General features: G+C 41.9%; 1 protein-coding gene across 1 annotated transcript; it reads right to left on the bottom strand.

Annotated features, from left to right (window-relative positions):
* Nucleotides 1–348: 348 nt before the first annotated feature.
* Prdx1 (peroxiredoxin 1) lies at nucleotides 349–15,947 on the bottom strand. Its single transcript, NM_057114.3, has 6 exons — nucleotides 15,888–15,947; nucleotides 13,927–14,043; nucleotides 9,075–9,228; nucleotides 8,536–8,658; nucleotides 6,893–7,023; nucleotides 349–672 (listed from the first exon to the last, which is right to left on the bottom strand). Exons 2-6 carry the CDS (start codon nucleotides 14,030–14,032, stop codon nucleotides 587–589), a joined length of 600 nt encoding a protein of 199 aa, NP_476455.1. The 5' UTR covers nucleotides 14,033–14,043; nucleotides 15,888–15,947; the 3' UTR covers nucleotides 349–586.
* Between the last annotated feature and the right edge of the window lie 630 nt (nucleotides 15,948–16,577).

Here is a 16,577-nt window from a genome sequence, read left to right as displayed (position 1 = left end):
CAAACAAACAGGTAGGGCTGGAGAGATGGCTCAGTGGTTAAGAGCACTGACTGCTCTTCCAGAGGTCCTGAGTTCAATTCCCAGCAACCACATGGTGGCTCACAGCCATCTGTAATGGGATCTGATGCCCTATTCTGGTGTGTCTGAAGACAGCGACAGTGTACTACTCACATACATAAAATAAGTAAATCTTAAAAAAAAAACCAAAACAGGTAAACACACACACACACACACACACACACACACACACACACACACAAACACACACACACATTTTCCCCTACTCATGAGAAAAAATAAGTTCCTCTTTACAACTGCAATGTTGCCTTTAAAGAACGAACCACCAAGTTCACAGAATTCACGTTTAATAGATACTTAAAAAAAAAAAAAGAGAGAGAGAGAGAAAATTAACAGGTTGGTTTCTGTGACTGATATAAGATGGTCTGCCCCTTACCAATAGTGGAAGAAAGGCTAACCACCCCTAGCCCTTGTAGGAAAGGCTTATCTGGAATCACACCACGTCATGTGTAGAGTACAAATTTCTTCTGGCTGCTCAAAGCTGTCTGCCAGAAAACTGGTCCAGTGCTCACTTCTGCTTAGAGAAATACTCTTTACTCTTATTGACATCAGGCTTGATGGTATCACTGCCAGGTTTCCAGCCAGCTGGGCACACTGCAAGAGAAAGGTATTATTAATCAGTAACCTGCTCAAGTGTATATTTCCCTCCCCTGCATCCTTGAACAAAAGGTTGTCTGGCTGCTGTGGCACATGCTGGCAGGATATGGTAAAGATATGGAGGCAAGAAGGTTATGAGTTTGAAGCCAGCCTAGGCTATACATTTTTTGTGGCACATACCTTTATTCCAGCATTCAGAAAGCAGAGTTAGGCATATCTCTGGAAATAAGTTCAAGGCCAGCCCTGCTATACAGTGAATTCCAAACCAAGTGAGACCCGTCTTGGCCAACTTCAAGGCAAGCCTGGATGGTAATAAGACTTTGCCCCAAATACCAATAAAACCCCAAAGCAGCTGGAAGGTACCCCACATCTGATGGTGCACAACTGCCTGGCACTTAATACCTTCTTCTCCGTGCATAATTATAAAAATAATAAACCTTTATTTAAAAATCTGATCCTTGGGAGTAAAAAAAAAAAACCAAAAAACAAAACAACTTTTTGAATCAAATCAACTTTGCAATCTGTCGCTCAGGGTTTTGGTAATCGTTACTTTTTATTCTCCTGAACCAAATGACATCTCAAAGGCTTGCTTTGCTGCCTCTTTGCGAACCTAGGTCTAGTCCCAGAAACTTCTAGCCTCTGTACAATCTTATCTAAGACTAAAATGTTTTCAATCCGAGACTTTCTGATGAATAAACTCACCCTTTATTTCTAATCTCTAGCTGGCTATTCCTCTCTAGGCTGACTGATTCAATCTTGTTTCTCTCTCTGACTCTCTTGAATTGCTCTGCTTGGTCTCATACTAACTTTGGCACTCTGTTCTAATCTTTTGCCTCCTTCTCATTCTCTTGTTCTCTCTGTAAAACTGCCTCCTCCTCTCCCTGCACTGTCCCTGAAGTAGCTTCCCTTTCCTTTCTCTTATCATGGAGAATCAGGCTTATCCTATTCTGTCAAATCTTTCTCTGATTTGTCACTTTGCCACTCAATCAGACATCACTTTCAAATATGGGCGCTTCCTTCTACAAATTACAAACTAACTTTACCTTCATTGTCTGGGATTAAAGGTGTGTGTTCAGTAAACAATACAATCTGGAGTTCTCAGTGTGATTAAACATTCTACAACAACCCTAACAAACTATTTATTATAGCTCATTTATTTGCATCTAAAAATCTAAACAAAAAAAAAAATTCTGAAATATACATGACAAGGCACTAAGATTTGTAGATGGGTATTTATACAATTTTATACAAGTTCTATACAATTTTTAAAAGATTTTATTATGTATACAGCATTCCACCTGCATGTATGCCTACAGGACAGAAGAGGGCACCAGATATCATCATAGATGGTTGTAAGCCACCAAGTGGTTGCTAGGAATTGAACTCAGGACCTCTGGAAAAGCAGATACTGGCTCTTAACCTCTGAGCCATATCTCTCCACCCCATCTGTACACTTTGTATGCTTCAAATACTACTAATAATTTTTTTAAAAGGGGGAAGGAAGGGTGATATCCAATGAAAGGAAAAAATGCAGCAGGACCTAGTCTCAAACAAAAACAGAACTTAAACAAAACAGAAGGTGATACTGTTGTACTCATTCAAGAGTAAAAGCCCAAAAACTCAACCACCAGCTAACTCCAAATGCAATTAGGGGTTCTTTATTACAAACTCGAGTTGGGCTTACTCAGCAAAGACTCACAGGACCATTTGGTCATACATCCCTGAACTCTCATCCAGACTAGGCAAGCAGACAGGTGTGTGTGCTCTGAAGTAAAACTGTGCACAATCACAAAGAGTCTGAAAGTACACCTGAAATCATCAGACTAATCTTTTATTAACTGTTGCTAGGAAGTGGATAGGGAGCTAACTCTGGCCAAGGACAAGCCATGGGGTCCTTCCTGGTATGTGGGCGCAGCTTGAGTTCAGCTGCATGTCAGGTTTTCAGGCTTATTTTTTTCTTTTAAGATGGAGGCTGGGGGTTGGGGATTTAGCTCAGTGGTAGAGCGCTTGCCTAGCAATCGCAAGGCCCTGGGGTTCGGTCCCCAGCTCCGAAAAAAAAAAAAAAAAAAAAAAAAGATGGAGGCTGGTCCCAAGATGGAGGTTTGGCCTCTCACTAGAACAGCTGGAATTCTACATATAAGAAAAATGTTGGAGCCAGAGAGATTGCTCGGTGGTTAAGAGCACAGACTTCTCTTCCAGAGAGAGGTCCTGAGTTCAAACCCAGAAACCACATGGTTGCTCACAACCATCTGTAATGAGATCTGAGGCCCTCTTCTGGTGTGTCTGAAGACAGCTACAGTGTACTTGTATATAATAAATAAATCTTTAAAAAAAAAAAAAAAGAGGGCTGGGGATTTAGCTCAGTGGTAGAGCGCTTACCTAGGAAGCGCAAGGCCCTGAGTTCGGTCCCCAGCTCCAAAAAAAAAAAAAGAAAAGAAAAGAAAAATGTTCTAACTTGATATCACCTTACATAGGAAAAGTCACTCAGCAATGACTCAATGAGCTAGGAGCTTCATTGAATAGCCCATTATCCTCAATACTCGTAAGGCTAAAGCATAAGGACTCAGAGTTAGGAAAAAGAAAAGAAACATCATAGAACAGGGCACTTAATGCCATTAGCCTTTAATTCTAGCATTCAGAGCAGAGGCAGGAACCTCTGAGTTCTAGGACAGCCATCTATAGCTATGTAAAAACAACCTGTCTCAAAAAACAAAAAAGATGAAAACACCACAGACCATATATCTAACTAGGTAAATAAAAAGCAATCTCATTACCAAATTGGACCTCAAAGTAGTAACAAGTTCCTGGCAAACTCTTGTTGAAATTAAGAAAATCACTACTGAAAGGGGAAATTTGTTTTTGGAATGAGATCTCACACAGTTCTAGAAACTTGACAGACCAACTTGCAAGATGAAATTGAAGCTCAGTCAATTGTAGGTGAGACCACACATTGAAAGGAACTGCCTTATGTGCATATCCTTAATCTTCCTAATTAAACTTTCATCTCACACAGGATTGGACAGGGGTGGGGTATCACTAGATTCCTCTTTCCAATATAGTCACACTGAATAAATCTCCCTCTTTTTTAATGAACAAGCACTTGAATACATTTCTCCAATAAACAAAATATGATTACTACACTCTTCAGAGAATTGCAAAATCAAATCACTCTCTTAAGTGATTTGAGAAAGTTATCCTAGTAACAAAGTGGCAGGGACACAGAGAAACTAAAACCCTTGGTTATTTAACTGGAGTGAGTATAAAAAAGTACACCAACAGCTAAAGACCTTCGTTCTCCAAGAAGCTAACATGGAATTAACATACAACCCAGCAATTATACTGCTAGAGAATATACTCTGAAGATCTGAAGACAGCAAAACGGTTCAGTGATTAAGCCACCAAGCCCAACAACCTAAGTTTGATCCCTGGGACCCACATGGTGGAAAGACAAAATTAACTACCATAAGTTGTCCTGACGTATACACTAATTAATAGACAAGCCCACCCAGCCAGCCACAAAATTTATTAAAAAGTTAAAGATCTGGCAAAAGGTGCAGCATTCAGTACAAAAGACTATACTAGGGGTTAGAGAGTGATTAAGAGTGCTTCCTGTTCTTCCAGAGGACCAAAGTTTGTTGACTCCAGGGATCCAACACACTCTTCTGGCCTCCGTAAGTACCTACAGACTTGGCATACAGTAACCCCTTTTTTTCAGAGCTGAGGACTGAACCCAGGGCCTTGCAGCCCTCTACCACTGAGCTAAAATCCCCAACCCCCAGTAACCCTTTTTGTGGGGGAGGAAATGTTTCTAGACAGGGTTTTTCTACAAAGCTCTGGCTATCCTGAAAACTCACTCTGCAGACCAGGCTGGGCTCAAATACACAAAGATCCACCACATCCAGTGGTTATTTAAAGAGATGAAAAGTTCTAGAAACAGAGGAGATGAATACACATATAAATACTTAAAATGCTAAATTATTTCACCAGAATAAAACTTGGAAATACAGACTGGAGAGATGGCTCAGCAGTTAAGAGGACTGACTGCTCTTCCAGAGGTCCTGAGTTCAGTTCCCAGCAACCACATGGTGGCTCACAACCATCTATAACGGATTCTGGTGTATCTGAAGACAGCTACAATGTACTCATATATATACTAAATAAATAAAATACTTAAAAAAAACTTGGAAATATGAACATAAAGCACTTAAAAATGATTTGCTGGTATTTTTTCATTCTTAACAAAAGACTAAAAGTAAAACATGATATGCCAGTTTACAATCCCAGCACCTAGGAAAGGGATACAGGAGGAAGATTTTCAAGTTCAACCTTGGCTACAGACACTTGAGAGCAGCCTGAACCTCTATCCCAACCCTCATCCAAATGGCTTGAAAATCCAAAACACATAGCCTTTCAGAATCCCAAGAGCAGCAACCTCTAACCCCAGACTTTTTGTTGTGTACATGTGATTTAGTTTGGTTTTTAGGGGCCAGTATGTATTATCTTGAAACAAGAACTCATTTCATGTAACACATGCTGGACTCCAATTTGCAGCAAGCAGATTTCCTTCTAAGGACAGAGGCTGTAGGCGCAACCCACTATACCTAAGTGCTCCTCAGCACTAACTGCTGAACCACAAGGGGAAGACAAAAAAGAACCCACAGCAATCTACAAATGTCGTTCCATTTTAATTGTCTTCAATTCCTCTGGTAAGTAAAGAGCACAGTTTCTCAATCTTTCACACACTTAGGAAAAAGTATAAAGCAAAAAATAATGAATATGCTTGGCTCGGGGGAATGGCACTATTTGGAGGTGTGGTCTTGTTAGGATACCTGTGCCACTGTGGGCATGGGCTTTAAAACCCTTATCCTAGCTGCCTGGAGGTCAGTATTCTGCTAGCCTTCAGATGAAGATGTAGAACTCTTTCTTAGCTTCTCCTGCACGATGCCTACAAGATGCTATCATGCTCCTGCCTTGATGATAATGGACTGAACCTCTGAACCTGGTAAGCCAGCCCCAATTAAATGTTGTCCTTGTAAGAGTTGCCTTGGTCATGGTGTCTATTCACTAAGACAGCCTCCTAAAGACAAAATGAAGAGTATAAAAGGTGTGGCATGTTGCCAGCTTGCTGGCAAGGCTCCCATAACCCCTTAAAAACCACAGATCTCTTTAGTCCATGTTGGCCTTGAATGTGCACAACTCTTGCCTCTTAGAACAGACTTTTACATGGCAAAATCTTACCTTTGATCCTATAACAAGTTTCTACACACCTTACATTTCTGAACATGTAGTCCTAGAACTGTAGCCTAGAATGAGTTTGACCTTAGACCTCTTCCCAAAAGTGCTAGGATTATACCAAGCTATGTACCCAGTACCAAAACACCAATTCTTGGTAGCATGAATACTAGACATGAGCCTCAGGGACTCATAGGTTAGAGAAGCTACCACCAAGTTACATCTCTAGCAACCATGAATTTAAGAAGACTTTATGCATGAGTTTTTTTGCCTTCATGAATGCATATGTACCGCCTGTAAACCCTGAGCCACCGAAGGTCAGAAGAGGCACTGGAGCCCTAGAAATGGAGTTAGACTGTTGTGATCCACTATGTATGTATGTGTTAGGGATCAAATCCAAGTCCTCTGCAAGGAGCAAACTCATTTACCACTAAACTACCTTCCTAGTTCCTTGTTTATTTATACATACTTATATTTTCTAAAAAAAAAAAAAAAAAAGAGCGAGAGAGAGACAGAGAGATACCCGTTCCCCCCCCCCCCCCTTTTGAAACAGGGTCTAGTATGTAGCTTTTGGCTCTTCCGGAATAGGTTGGCATCAAACTTAAGAGTTTGCCTTGGGGTTGGGGATTTAGCTCAGTGGTAAAGCGCTTGCCTAGGAAGCGCAAGGCCCGGGTTCGGTCCCCAACTCCGAAAAAAAAAAAAAAAAAAAAAAAAAAGTTTGCCTCTGCCTACTGCGTACTGGGATCAAACACCTACATCCAGTTTGTTTTATCCTCTATAGTGAGATCCTCCTCAAATCTGCAGCAATCGGTGATTCCAAATCAGAACAGAAGCTGAGAGTATGATGCTTGAACAAAATGCCTTTGTTTTTTTTTCTCGGGGCTTGTCTATTACCCACCCTCAGCCTTGCAGACACAATCACCCTTTTATATAATAGCCTTTGTACCCTACCACAAACTATCTCATTAGCAGACAGATGACTTACCTTCACCATGTTTGTCAGTGAACTGGAAGGCCTGGACTAGTCTCAGAATCTCATCCACAGAGCGGCCAACAGGAAGATCATTTATTGTTATCTGGCGAAGGATACCTTTATCATCAATAATAAAGAGGCCCCTGGGTGAAAGAAATTGAAGGATTGAGAAAAAGGCATTCATTACAAGTCGAATATCATTGTTAAAATCCCAAAGGAAATAAGCTCTAAGACTTATACAAGCCTACCATTAGTGAGACCACTACATTAAATATTTCAGTGAGAAAGAGATAGAGCTCACTTTGCAGAGTGCTTGCCTAGCATGCAGAAAAACCTGGGTTTGACCCCCAGTACCAAATAAAACAGAAATAGTACACTAACAAAAGTGCAGACAGAGGCTGGAGAGATGGCTCAGTGGTTAAGAGCACCCGACCACTCTTCCAGAGGTCCTGAGTTCAATTCTCAGCAACCACATGGTGGCTTACAACCATCTGTAAAGAGATCCGATGCCCTCTTCTGGTGCATCTGAAGACAGCTACAGTGTATTTATATAAAATAAGTGAATAAATCTTTAAAATCTTAATCAGGATTTCAAGATTATCCTCAGCTATCTGACACCATTTCCAAAATAAAATAGGTTGGAGTCGAGGCATGGTGGCACATGCATATAAATTCCAGTATTTGAGAGGTTAAGAGGAGGATCAGTAGTATGAGGTCAACCTGAAGTTCAAGGCCAACTTGGGCTATGATATAACAAGACTGTCTCAAAAATTAAAAACAAAGAGGCTGACAAGAGATGACTTAGTAAGGGGTTGGGGATTTAGCTCAGTGGTAGAGCGCTTGCCTAGGAAGCGCAAGGCCCTGGGTTCGGTTCCCAGCTCCGAAAAAAAGAACCAAAAAAAAAAAAAGAGATGACTTAGTAAAGTGCTGCTCTTGTAAGTTTGAGCACCTGAATTTGAGCCCCAGAAGACATGAAAAGTAATCTCATCTTTAAAACAAACAAAATAATAGTAATAGTTTAAGAAAAAAAATCAAGAGGTTAGAGAAATGGCTCAAACGTTAAGAACATTGGCTGCCCTTCCAGAAGACCTGAGATTGATGGTCAGTAAATTGTGGTTTACAACCATTCTCTGGTTCCAGGGGATTCAATGTGCATATATACACATACATGCAAACATTCAAGTAATAAATATATTTAAAATTAAGGCTGCAATCCCAACACAGAGGAGGTAGGAACATGTAAACCACAGGGATTCGCTTACCAGCCAGTCCAACCTACCTGGCAGGTCCCTACTCAATGAGACACTATCTCTAAAAATAGTGGACAGTGTCTGAGGAACAGAACACTCCAGGTACAGACTGTGGAGAGATGGCTCGGTGATTAAGAGCACTGACTCGTCTTCCAGAGGTCCTGAGTTCAATTCCCAGCAACCACATGGTGGCTCACAACCATCTGTAATGGGATATGCTTCTAGTGTCTGAAGACAGTACAGTATACTTACATAGAATAAATCTTTAACACCCCCCCCCAAAAAAAAAGACAAGACATGAAGTAAGAGTGTTCCTCAGCTATGCTCTGGCTTTTCCTAATAAATGGCTTTCACTAACAAGACTGTTCTCACAGTAACTTCCACCTCCCACCCTTAAGCACATACCTGAAAGAGATACCTTCATCAGCTTTTAAGACTCCATAATCCTGAGCAATGGTGCGCTTGGGATCTGATACCAAGGGAATGTTCATGGGTCCCAATCCTCCTTGTTTCTTGGGTGTGTTAATCCTACAGCAAAGGAGATTCTTAAAATACAACCATTCAAATCTTTATGAAGAAAGACAGACCTATCCTCACCTTTATCGAATAACTTTATCTAAAACTTCAACTTTTTCCAATAGTAAAGTAAATGGCTAAGAACACTCAAGAGTGTTCACCAGTGTATGTAAGATATTAGCAACTCAAGGTACTTTACTTCTGCTAGGTAGTAAGAGGCAGTGGGAGCCCAGAAACCAATACTTAGGTCTGTCAAACCTAAATTTGCTCAAGAAATCCCCAACATACTGCCAGGTGTTGTGGTATACACCTGCAATCCCACCTACTCATAAGGCATGAGTACTAGAAGCTGAAAGCCAGCTTGAATTAAATATCACCCTGACTAAAAAACAAAAAACTCCACATACAAAATGGACCAAAAACTTTACCATGCCAGATGACAGAAGTGAGAATCCACAGAAGCTCCAATCACTTGGCAGTTGAGTTTCTTAAATTCTTCTGCTCTATCACTGAAAGCAATGATCTCCGTGGGACACACAAAAGTAAAGTCAAGAGGGTAAAAAAAGAATACAACATATTTTCCTGAGGAGAAAAAAAAAGCAATCAAGAAGTTAGCTTTGAAGTGGAGTTTCTGATGTAGGAAGGCTGATACATGCCTAAAATTCCATCATTCAGGACGGTTGCTGTAAGTTAAAGCCAATCTGAACTACAGAGTAAGAAACAGACCAGTCAGGCTTAGAAACCCTGTCTCAACGAAAACAAACAATTTCCAGAAGATTCCTTTGCAAAGATATTGGCTTTTTAAATTAATGACCAACAGAGCAATCAATGTTAGCATACTTAGATGGCTCTTAGCAGCTACCTTTATAACCTTTATACCAAGAAAGCCTGAATTATAATCTTTGGTTGCTAACTAAGAAATAACATTATTCAGTCTAATTTTGGTTTTCTGAGATTATCATGCACACCAAGTTCTTTCAATGATTAAAAAAAAAGGAGGCATGGATGCAATTCATCTAGTAACAAATACCTAGAACATCAAATGTGGTGGTACACTCAGAGGCAAGTCAGGGTGAGATAAGAGTGGCAAGAAGACTGAAGAGTTAGAGGCCAGTCTGAGTTACATAGTGAGCTCCAAGATGAAAGTTTCTAAACACACACACATAAAAGCCTGATGTGGGTAGCAAACACTGCCTGTAATTCAGCTTATAAAGTCCAGCATCCAGGAGACAGAAGCAGGAAAGTCACAAGTTCAAGACCAGCCTAAGCTATTTAGTAAGTTCCAAGGAGACCCCATCTCAAAAACAAAACTGCTGAGTGGTGGTGGCATATGCCTGGCAGATGAGTCTCTGTGAGTGCAAGGTTACCCTGGCCTACAGAGCAACAAAGCCACAGAGAAACCCTGTCTCAAAAAACAAAACAAAAAAGTTGGGGGTAGAAATTCAACATCACAATCCCAGGACTTGGGAGGTGGGGTACAGGAGACTCAGGAGCTTGAGATCATCCAGCAGTTAATATCTGGCTGCTCGGGGCTGGGGATTTAGCTCAGTGGTAGAGTGCTTACCTAGGAAGCACAAGGCCCTGGGTTTGGTCCCCAGCTCCGAAAAAAAAAAAAAAAAAAAAAAATAAAGATCTGGCTGCTCTTCTAGAAGCCTCGAATTTAATTTCTAGCATCCACAAGATGGTTCATAAGTGCCTTTAACTTCAACCCCAGGGGGCCCCACTGGCCTCTTCCAGTGCTAGACATATATGCATGGGTGATACAAACACATATGCAGACAAAATACCCACATAAAATAACTAAATTTAAAAAGAAGCAAACAAAGACAGAAAGTCAAGTCAGAGCCTTTATACAATGATACAAGAATAGTTAAGTGATCTCCTGAGTAATTTTCTCCCCTTCCATCTTGTTATAAGCAGGGTTTCTTGTTTCTGCTGTTACAATGTGATATTGCAGTCAGACTAGTTGTCTCCACCTATCTTGAATAGGAATAGTGGTATTATAGAATCCAACTAATTGATCCTATTTTTTATGTACGTCCCATGGATTAAAAAAATTCAAGGGGTTGGGGATTTAGCTCAGTGGTAGAGCGCTTGCCTAGCAAGCGCAAGGCCCTGGGTTCGGTCCCCAGCTCCGAAAAAAAGAAAAGAAAAAAAAAAAATTTCAAGTCCCTCAAGCTTGTGCAGCAAGCACTTTGACCTAATGAACATTGTTTCCACCCTTCATGGGTAATGTTTAAGTAATCTCATGAATCACAACAATTGTGTTCCTTTTCTTTTCTTTTTTTTTCTTTTTTTCGGAGCTGGAGACCGAACCCAGGGCCTTGCAAGCGCTCTACCACTGAGTTAAATCCCCAACCCCAACAATTGTGTTCCTAACAAGTCCAACAGGACATGACAAGAAAAATGTTGCACCAAAAGTACCCAAAGCACTGGTAGGTAACAGGACTTCTAGCTCCAATTTTACTTTAGTAACTGAAATTACAAAAGCAAATCTCCAAGGCCATAAAGCCTCTCACCATACCTAATGGCCAAGCTACTTACTGGAACGTTTCCAAATACCCACTTTTCAGGTGGCAACTATGTCTGAAGTCAAAACAAGCAGTCCTTGACTCATCTAAGCAATCTCTCTATGACTTTGCTTAACAAGCACTTTGTTTGGAGCCTCAGCAGACCAAGCCCTACAGAGCAGAGAGCAAGCCCTCCCAAGACCATGTGCCAGGGTCACCTCCATCTCCCAAGAGGTACTATTATTTAAATTGTTTGCCAGTAAGAGATCTTCTCCATACACCCACAATACTGTTCTTATCTCAACAACAAAGTGTAATGTCAGGAAATCTAACTGAATATTTTACTCAAAAGCTATCTCCAGGGAGGCTAGAGAGATGGCTCAGCGGTTAAGAGCTCTGACTGCTCTTGTAAATGTCCTGAGTTCAATTCCCAGCAACCACATGGTGGCTCACAACCATCTGTAATGGGATCTGATGCCCTCTTCTGCTGTGTCTGAAGACAACAGTATATTCATATATATTAAATAAATAAATCTTTTTTAAAAAAAGCTATCTCCAATAACTCATATACCATTCAGGAAGGTACATTTAACACTGGAGTTTGAGGATTGTACCTAAGGAATTTATAGTCTCAATGATCTCAAAAGACCTAACTACCCTGAGACCGCAAAGCAAGGAAGAATGAATGCAGGTGAGAGAGATACCTCAGCAGTTACAGGTATGTTGCTGCACTTGCAAAGAACTCTGGTTAGGATCTAAACACCCACAATCATCTGTAAGTACAGTTTCAGGAGTTCCAACACCAATGCACACAAGCAGACCAAGTCCCAGGAAAGCCAAGATTACATAGAGAAAGAATCTCCACCTCAAAAAACAAAACAAAAGACAGATATGATGGTAGGTTTTTCTTTTTCTTTTCTTTTTTTGAGACAGAGTCTCACCATGCAGCTTTGGCTAACCCAAAACCCAGAAATCGACCTGATGCACCACTCACATTACACCTAGCTATGAGGCAAGTTTCTTTTTTTCTTTTTTTTCGGAGCTGGGGACCGAACCCAGGGCCTTGCGCTTGCTAGGCAAGCGCTCTACCACTGAGCTAAATCCCCAACCCCGAGGCAAGTTTCTTAAAAAGAGAAGGTAGAACAGAACCTGCCAAGTACCTGTATGAAATTATGGTAAAACAAAAGATAATTAGAGTGTCAAGTCTTCCCTGTGAGCAGAAGCAAAGCCAGAGCTCCAAAGACTTGATTTGTAAGATTTGTAGTTTTTTAAAAACAAGATGAAGGGGACTGAAAAGTTGGCTCCACAGTTAATCACAATGGCTGCTCTTTTAGAGTCCCCAGTATCAAATGCCCTCCTCATGCACATAATGCCCAGAAACACATTCAGAAAACACCCACCCATACACATAAAAATAGAAAATGTTTTAAAAGTTTTCCAACTTAAAAGAAAAGGGAAAGGCCAGGCATAATGGCAAACACCTTAAATAAAAGCAAAGGTAGGTTGTAGCCATCTCTAGGAGTTCGATACAACCCTGGTTTACATATTAAGGTCTAAAGAGAGCTAAGAGGATAGTGAGATGGGTTCAAATAAACAAACGATGAAAGAAAGAACCAAAACAAAGGAGAGCAAGATGGCACGGGCCTTTAATCTTAGCACTAGGGAGGCAGAGGCAGGAGGATGTCTGTGAGTTCAAGGTCAGTTTGATCTACAAAGTGAGTCGCTTTAGGACAGCCAGAACTACAAAGAGATCACATGTTAAAAAAAAAATTTAACTATAAAAATAAAGAAGGTAAGGAAAAGGGCTGGAGAGATGGCTCAGTCCTTAAGAGCACTGAATGCTCTTATTTCTAGAGGTCCTAGGTTCCATTCCCAGCACCCACTTGGCAGGTCACAACTGCCTGTAACTCTAAGATCTGACACTCTCACATAGACAACATGCAACCAGAACACCAATGTATATAAAACAAAAGCAAATTAAAAATAAATAAATAAATAAATAAATAAAGAGATGAGGATGGGGGATGGGGCTCAGTGGTACAATGTTGCTAGCATATGTTGAGGCACTGAATTCAATCCCCAGTACCTCAGAATACCGGAACTTTCCCTAATAAGTAAATGCCACTAAAAAGGTAATCAGGTAAATGTTAAGATAAAATAAAGCGGGCTGGAGAGATGCTCAGCGGTTAAGAGCACTGACTGCTCTTCCAAAGGTCCTGAGTTCAATTCCCAGAAACCACATGGTGGCTCACAACCATCTATAATGAGATCTGGGGTCATCTTCTGGCCTGCAGGCACACATGCAGACAGAAAGCTGTATGATGTATACATAATAAAAAAAATTAAAGGGGCTGGGGATTTAGCTCAGTGGTAGAGCGCTTACCTAGGAAGCGCAAGGCCCTGGGTTCGGTCCCCAGCTCCGAAAAAAAAAAAAAAAATTAAAAAAAAAAAAAAAAGATAGGGGCTGGAGAGATGGCTCAGTGGTTAAGAGCACCGACTGCTCTTCCTGAGGTCCTGAGTTCAAATCCCAGCAACCACATGGTGGCTCACAACCATCTGTAATGAGATCTGATGCCCTATTCTGGTGTGTCTGAAGGCAGCTACAGTGTTACTCATATACAATAAATAAAATCTTTAAAAAAAAAAAAAGATAAAATAAAGCATACTTTCTCTAGAAATGACTCATACCTAGGATATCTACCCTAGCTATCACTTCACTTCAACATAAAGACATGTGAAGTGGCCTCTGGCCCAATGTAATTAATCCTACCTTTGTAATCACTTAGGCTGATATCTTTGAATTGTCCATCGGGCATAACAGCCGTGGCTTTGAAGCTGGGAGCAGGATGCCCAATTTTTGCATTTCCTGAAGACATCTTGCTATCAGCTGGAAAAGACAACAAAAAACATGAACAACCCTCATTTTTCTAAAAAAGCAATAGCTTTCACCTACCTAGGAACTTAACTGTAGTTCAATCAGGGAACGGTCCGTGACCTTGAATACATTGGTTTCTATTACAATAATAAGCACAGACTAACAGATAAGGGCCACAACCCAAAAGCTCCAACTTCTGGGTAAAAACCAGATTGAAAATCACCCTTTGTTTTCACTTGCTAACAGCTCCCCTGTGTGTCTAAATAGGTCAATTCTCCCACCCTTTCTAAACCAGGCTTTCCAATAGCATTTTATTTTGCATATTCATTAGGCAGAAGTAGAAAGGAAATAGACCAACACAAAAGAATCCAAGCAAATCAACGCCTGGACACTGACATTTACTTATTGCTTCAAAACGTTAGGCGTGGGGTTGGGGATTTAGCTCAGTGGTAGAGCGCTTGCCTAGCAAGCGCAAGGCCCTGGGTTCGATCCCCAGCTCCCCCCCCCAAAAAAAAAAGAAAAAAAAAAAAGTTAGGCGTTCAGTTTAGGCGGGTGTTATGCAGAAGTTTTCTCTACATAACTTGCTTGAGGCCAATCTAGAGTAAGTGAGACCTTGCCTTAAAATTGTCTTTAGGTTTATATCAGGGACAGTAAAGCATAAGCACTCTAGACACTGAGGCAGGATACTGAACTGAGGCAAGACTAAGAAAACTTGTCTCAAAAACTTTCGGGGCTGGGGATTTAGCTCAGTGGTAGAGTGCTTACCTAGGAAGCGCAAGGCCCTGGGTTCGGTCCCCAGCTCCGAAAAAAAAGAACCAAAAAAAAAAAAAAAAAACTTTCTGTACCAGGGAGGCTATGCAGGTTAAAGTATTTGCTATCTGATGCCCTTAGGTCAATCTCCAGAATCCCCATAAAGATGGAAAACTGACTCCTACAGGGCTCACGCCCTTAGGAAAAAAAAAAAAAAGTCTTAAGTTTCTGATCTTTGGGCCAAGAACCTGGAGCAGAGGTACATAAGGATTATTACTTTACAGGCAGGGTTTGTGATTAAGTGTAATGCCAACGCTTGGAAGTAGAAGCTTAAGAACCAGGAGTTGGGGGGGGCTGGAGAGATGGCTCAGCGGTTAAGAGCACCCGACTGCTCTTCCAGAGGTCCTGAGTTCAATTCCCAGCAACCACATGGTGGCTCACAACCATCTGTAAAGAGATCCGATGCCCTCTTCTGGTGTATCTGAAGACAGCTACAGTGTACTTATATATAATAAATAAATAAATCTTTAAAAAAAAACTTTTAGCTATATTTTTTTCAGGGATATGCTGCAGCATAGCAACTACCGATCTGGTGCGCCCCTAACATAAATCATCCTTTAATCAAACTTGCTTTGCAAAGTGGCCCAGCACTTTCATAATCAACCAATCCCGGAAAATTGACTTCCGGCCGCTGAGAAGCCTCCCCAGAGGAATCGGATTAGAACGCCAGAGGTCACGCCCCAACCTCGCAGGAGGTACCATCCTACCACTCACGCCATCACCCACCCTAGCACTTCAGAAAACATTGACACAGGCCCCAGAGCGTGCTGCAAGCTCCAGCACCACCCGTCTCACCAAGCTATCTACGCCCTCTATCGGAGTGCCCGGAAAGGAGGAAACTCGACGTTAGTCTCGGGGTTCCAACAGGTCCCGGGAACTAAGGGCCACGTGAAGAATGCGAGTAATGCTCAAGCACTCGCGGGACCAGGCCTCGCCCGGCCCCTTCAGCCGGCGACCACCCCTGGGGAGCCCGGAGCAGCCTGAGGGAGAAGGAACCCGTGACAGGCGCGAGCCGCGTTTCACAGCCACGATATCTGCACACTCACCAGAGTCGAGCTACAGGTCTCACAAACAGAACCAACCGTGAGAACACAGGAAGACGTGCCTGAAAGCGCGCGCCCGGGGAGCTGCTTTTATAGCCCACAAAGTTCTCGCGAGACTCTCACGGGCCGGGGGTAAGGAGGAGGGGGTACTGGCTGAGCCCCGCCCCGCCCTGGCTGTCCGGCGGGGTATGACTCAGCGCTTTCCCTGGACCAGCCTAGAGTTGAGTGGGGGGCGTCTCAGGAAATGCTCACACTTTCACAGTTTCATCGATGGTGTACTCAGAGATGGAAAACGACTGCCCTTTGAGTCATCTCCTCTTTTACTCAGGGGTGCAAGGGGAATCTGTGCCTCTCTTTATTCCCAGGACCCCTGTGTGCTGTTCACCCAAGACCCAAACTAGAGGAAGGGTCCATCTTACTGCTCATGGAAAGTCACATCTAAAATTAAACCACATTCAGGGGAATGTGCACCCAAATATTTCTCAGCTGCATCCCAGCCTCATTTTAGAGCTGGAAAAGCTGGCTCAGCTGTTATGTACAGCTTCGCTACTATAGGACCTGGGCTTAATTTCCAGCACCCACATGGCAGCTCACAACTGTCTATAGATCCAGTTATAGAGGATCTAACACCCTCACATATACATGCAAGCAAAACACCAATGCACATAAAAGGAAAAGGAATAAATCACTAAG

Source organism: Rattus norvegicus, chromosome 5 (genome assembly GCF_036323735.1).
Source record: "Rattus norvegicus strain BN/NHsdMcwi chromosome 5, GRCr8, whole genome shotgun sequence".
In the NCBI taxonomy this organism is placed as follows: domain Eukaryota; kingdom Metazoa; phylum Chordata; class Mammalia; order Rodentia; family Muridae; genus Rattus; species Rattus norvegicus.
Note: the sequence above shows the minus strand (reverse complement) of the source record. Positions and strands in the feature narration are given on the sequence as shown.

What these genes read in the sequence shown, in the direction of transcription:
- Prdx1 (NM_057114.3), bottom strand. Translation starts at nt 14,032, where the DNA reads ATGTCTTCAGGAAATGCAAAAATTGGGCATCCTGCTCCCAGCTTCAAA. An exon ending in CACTTCTGTCATCTGGCATG is followed by an intron (nt 8,659 to 9,074) that starts GTAAAGTTTTTG and finishes CCTTTGCTGTAG; the next exon opens with GATTAACACACCCAAGAAAC. An exon ending in CACTGACAAACATGGTGAAG is followed by an intron (nt 673 to 6,892) that starts GTAAGTCATCTG and finishes TTTCTCTTGCAG; the next exon opens with TGTGCCCAGCTGGCTGGAAA.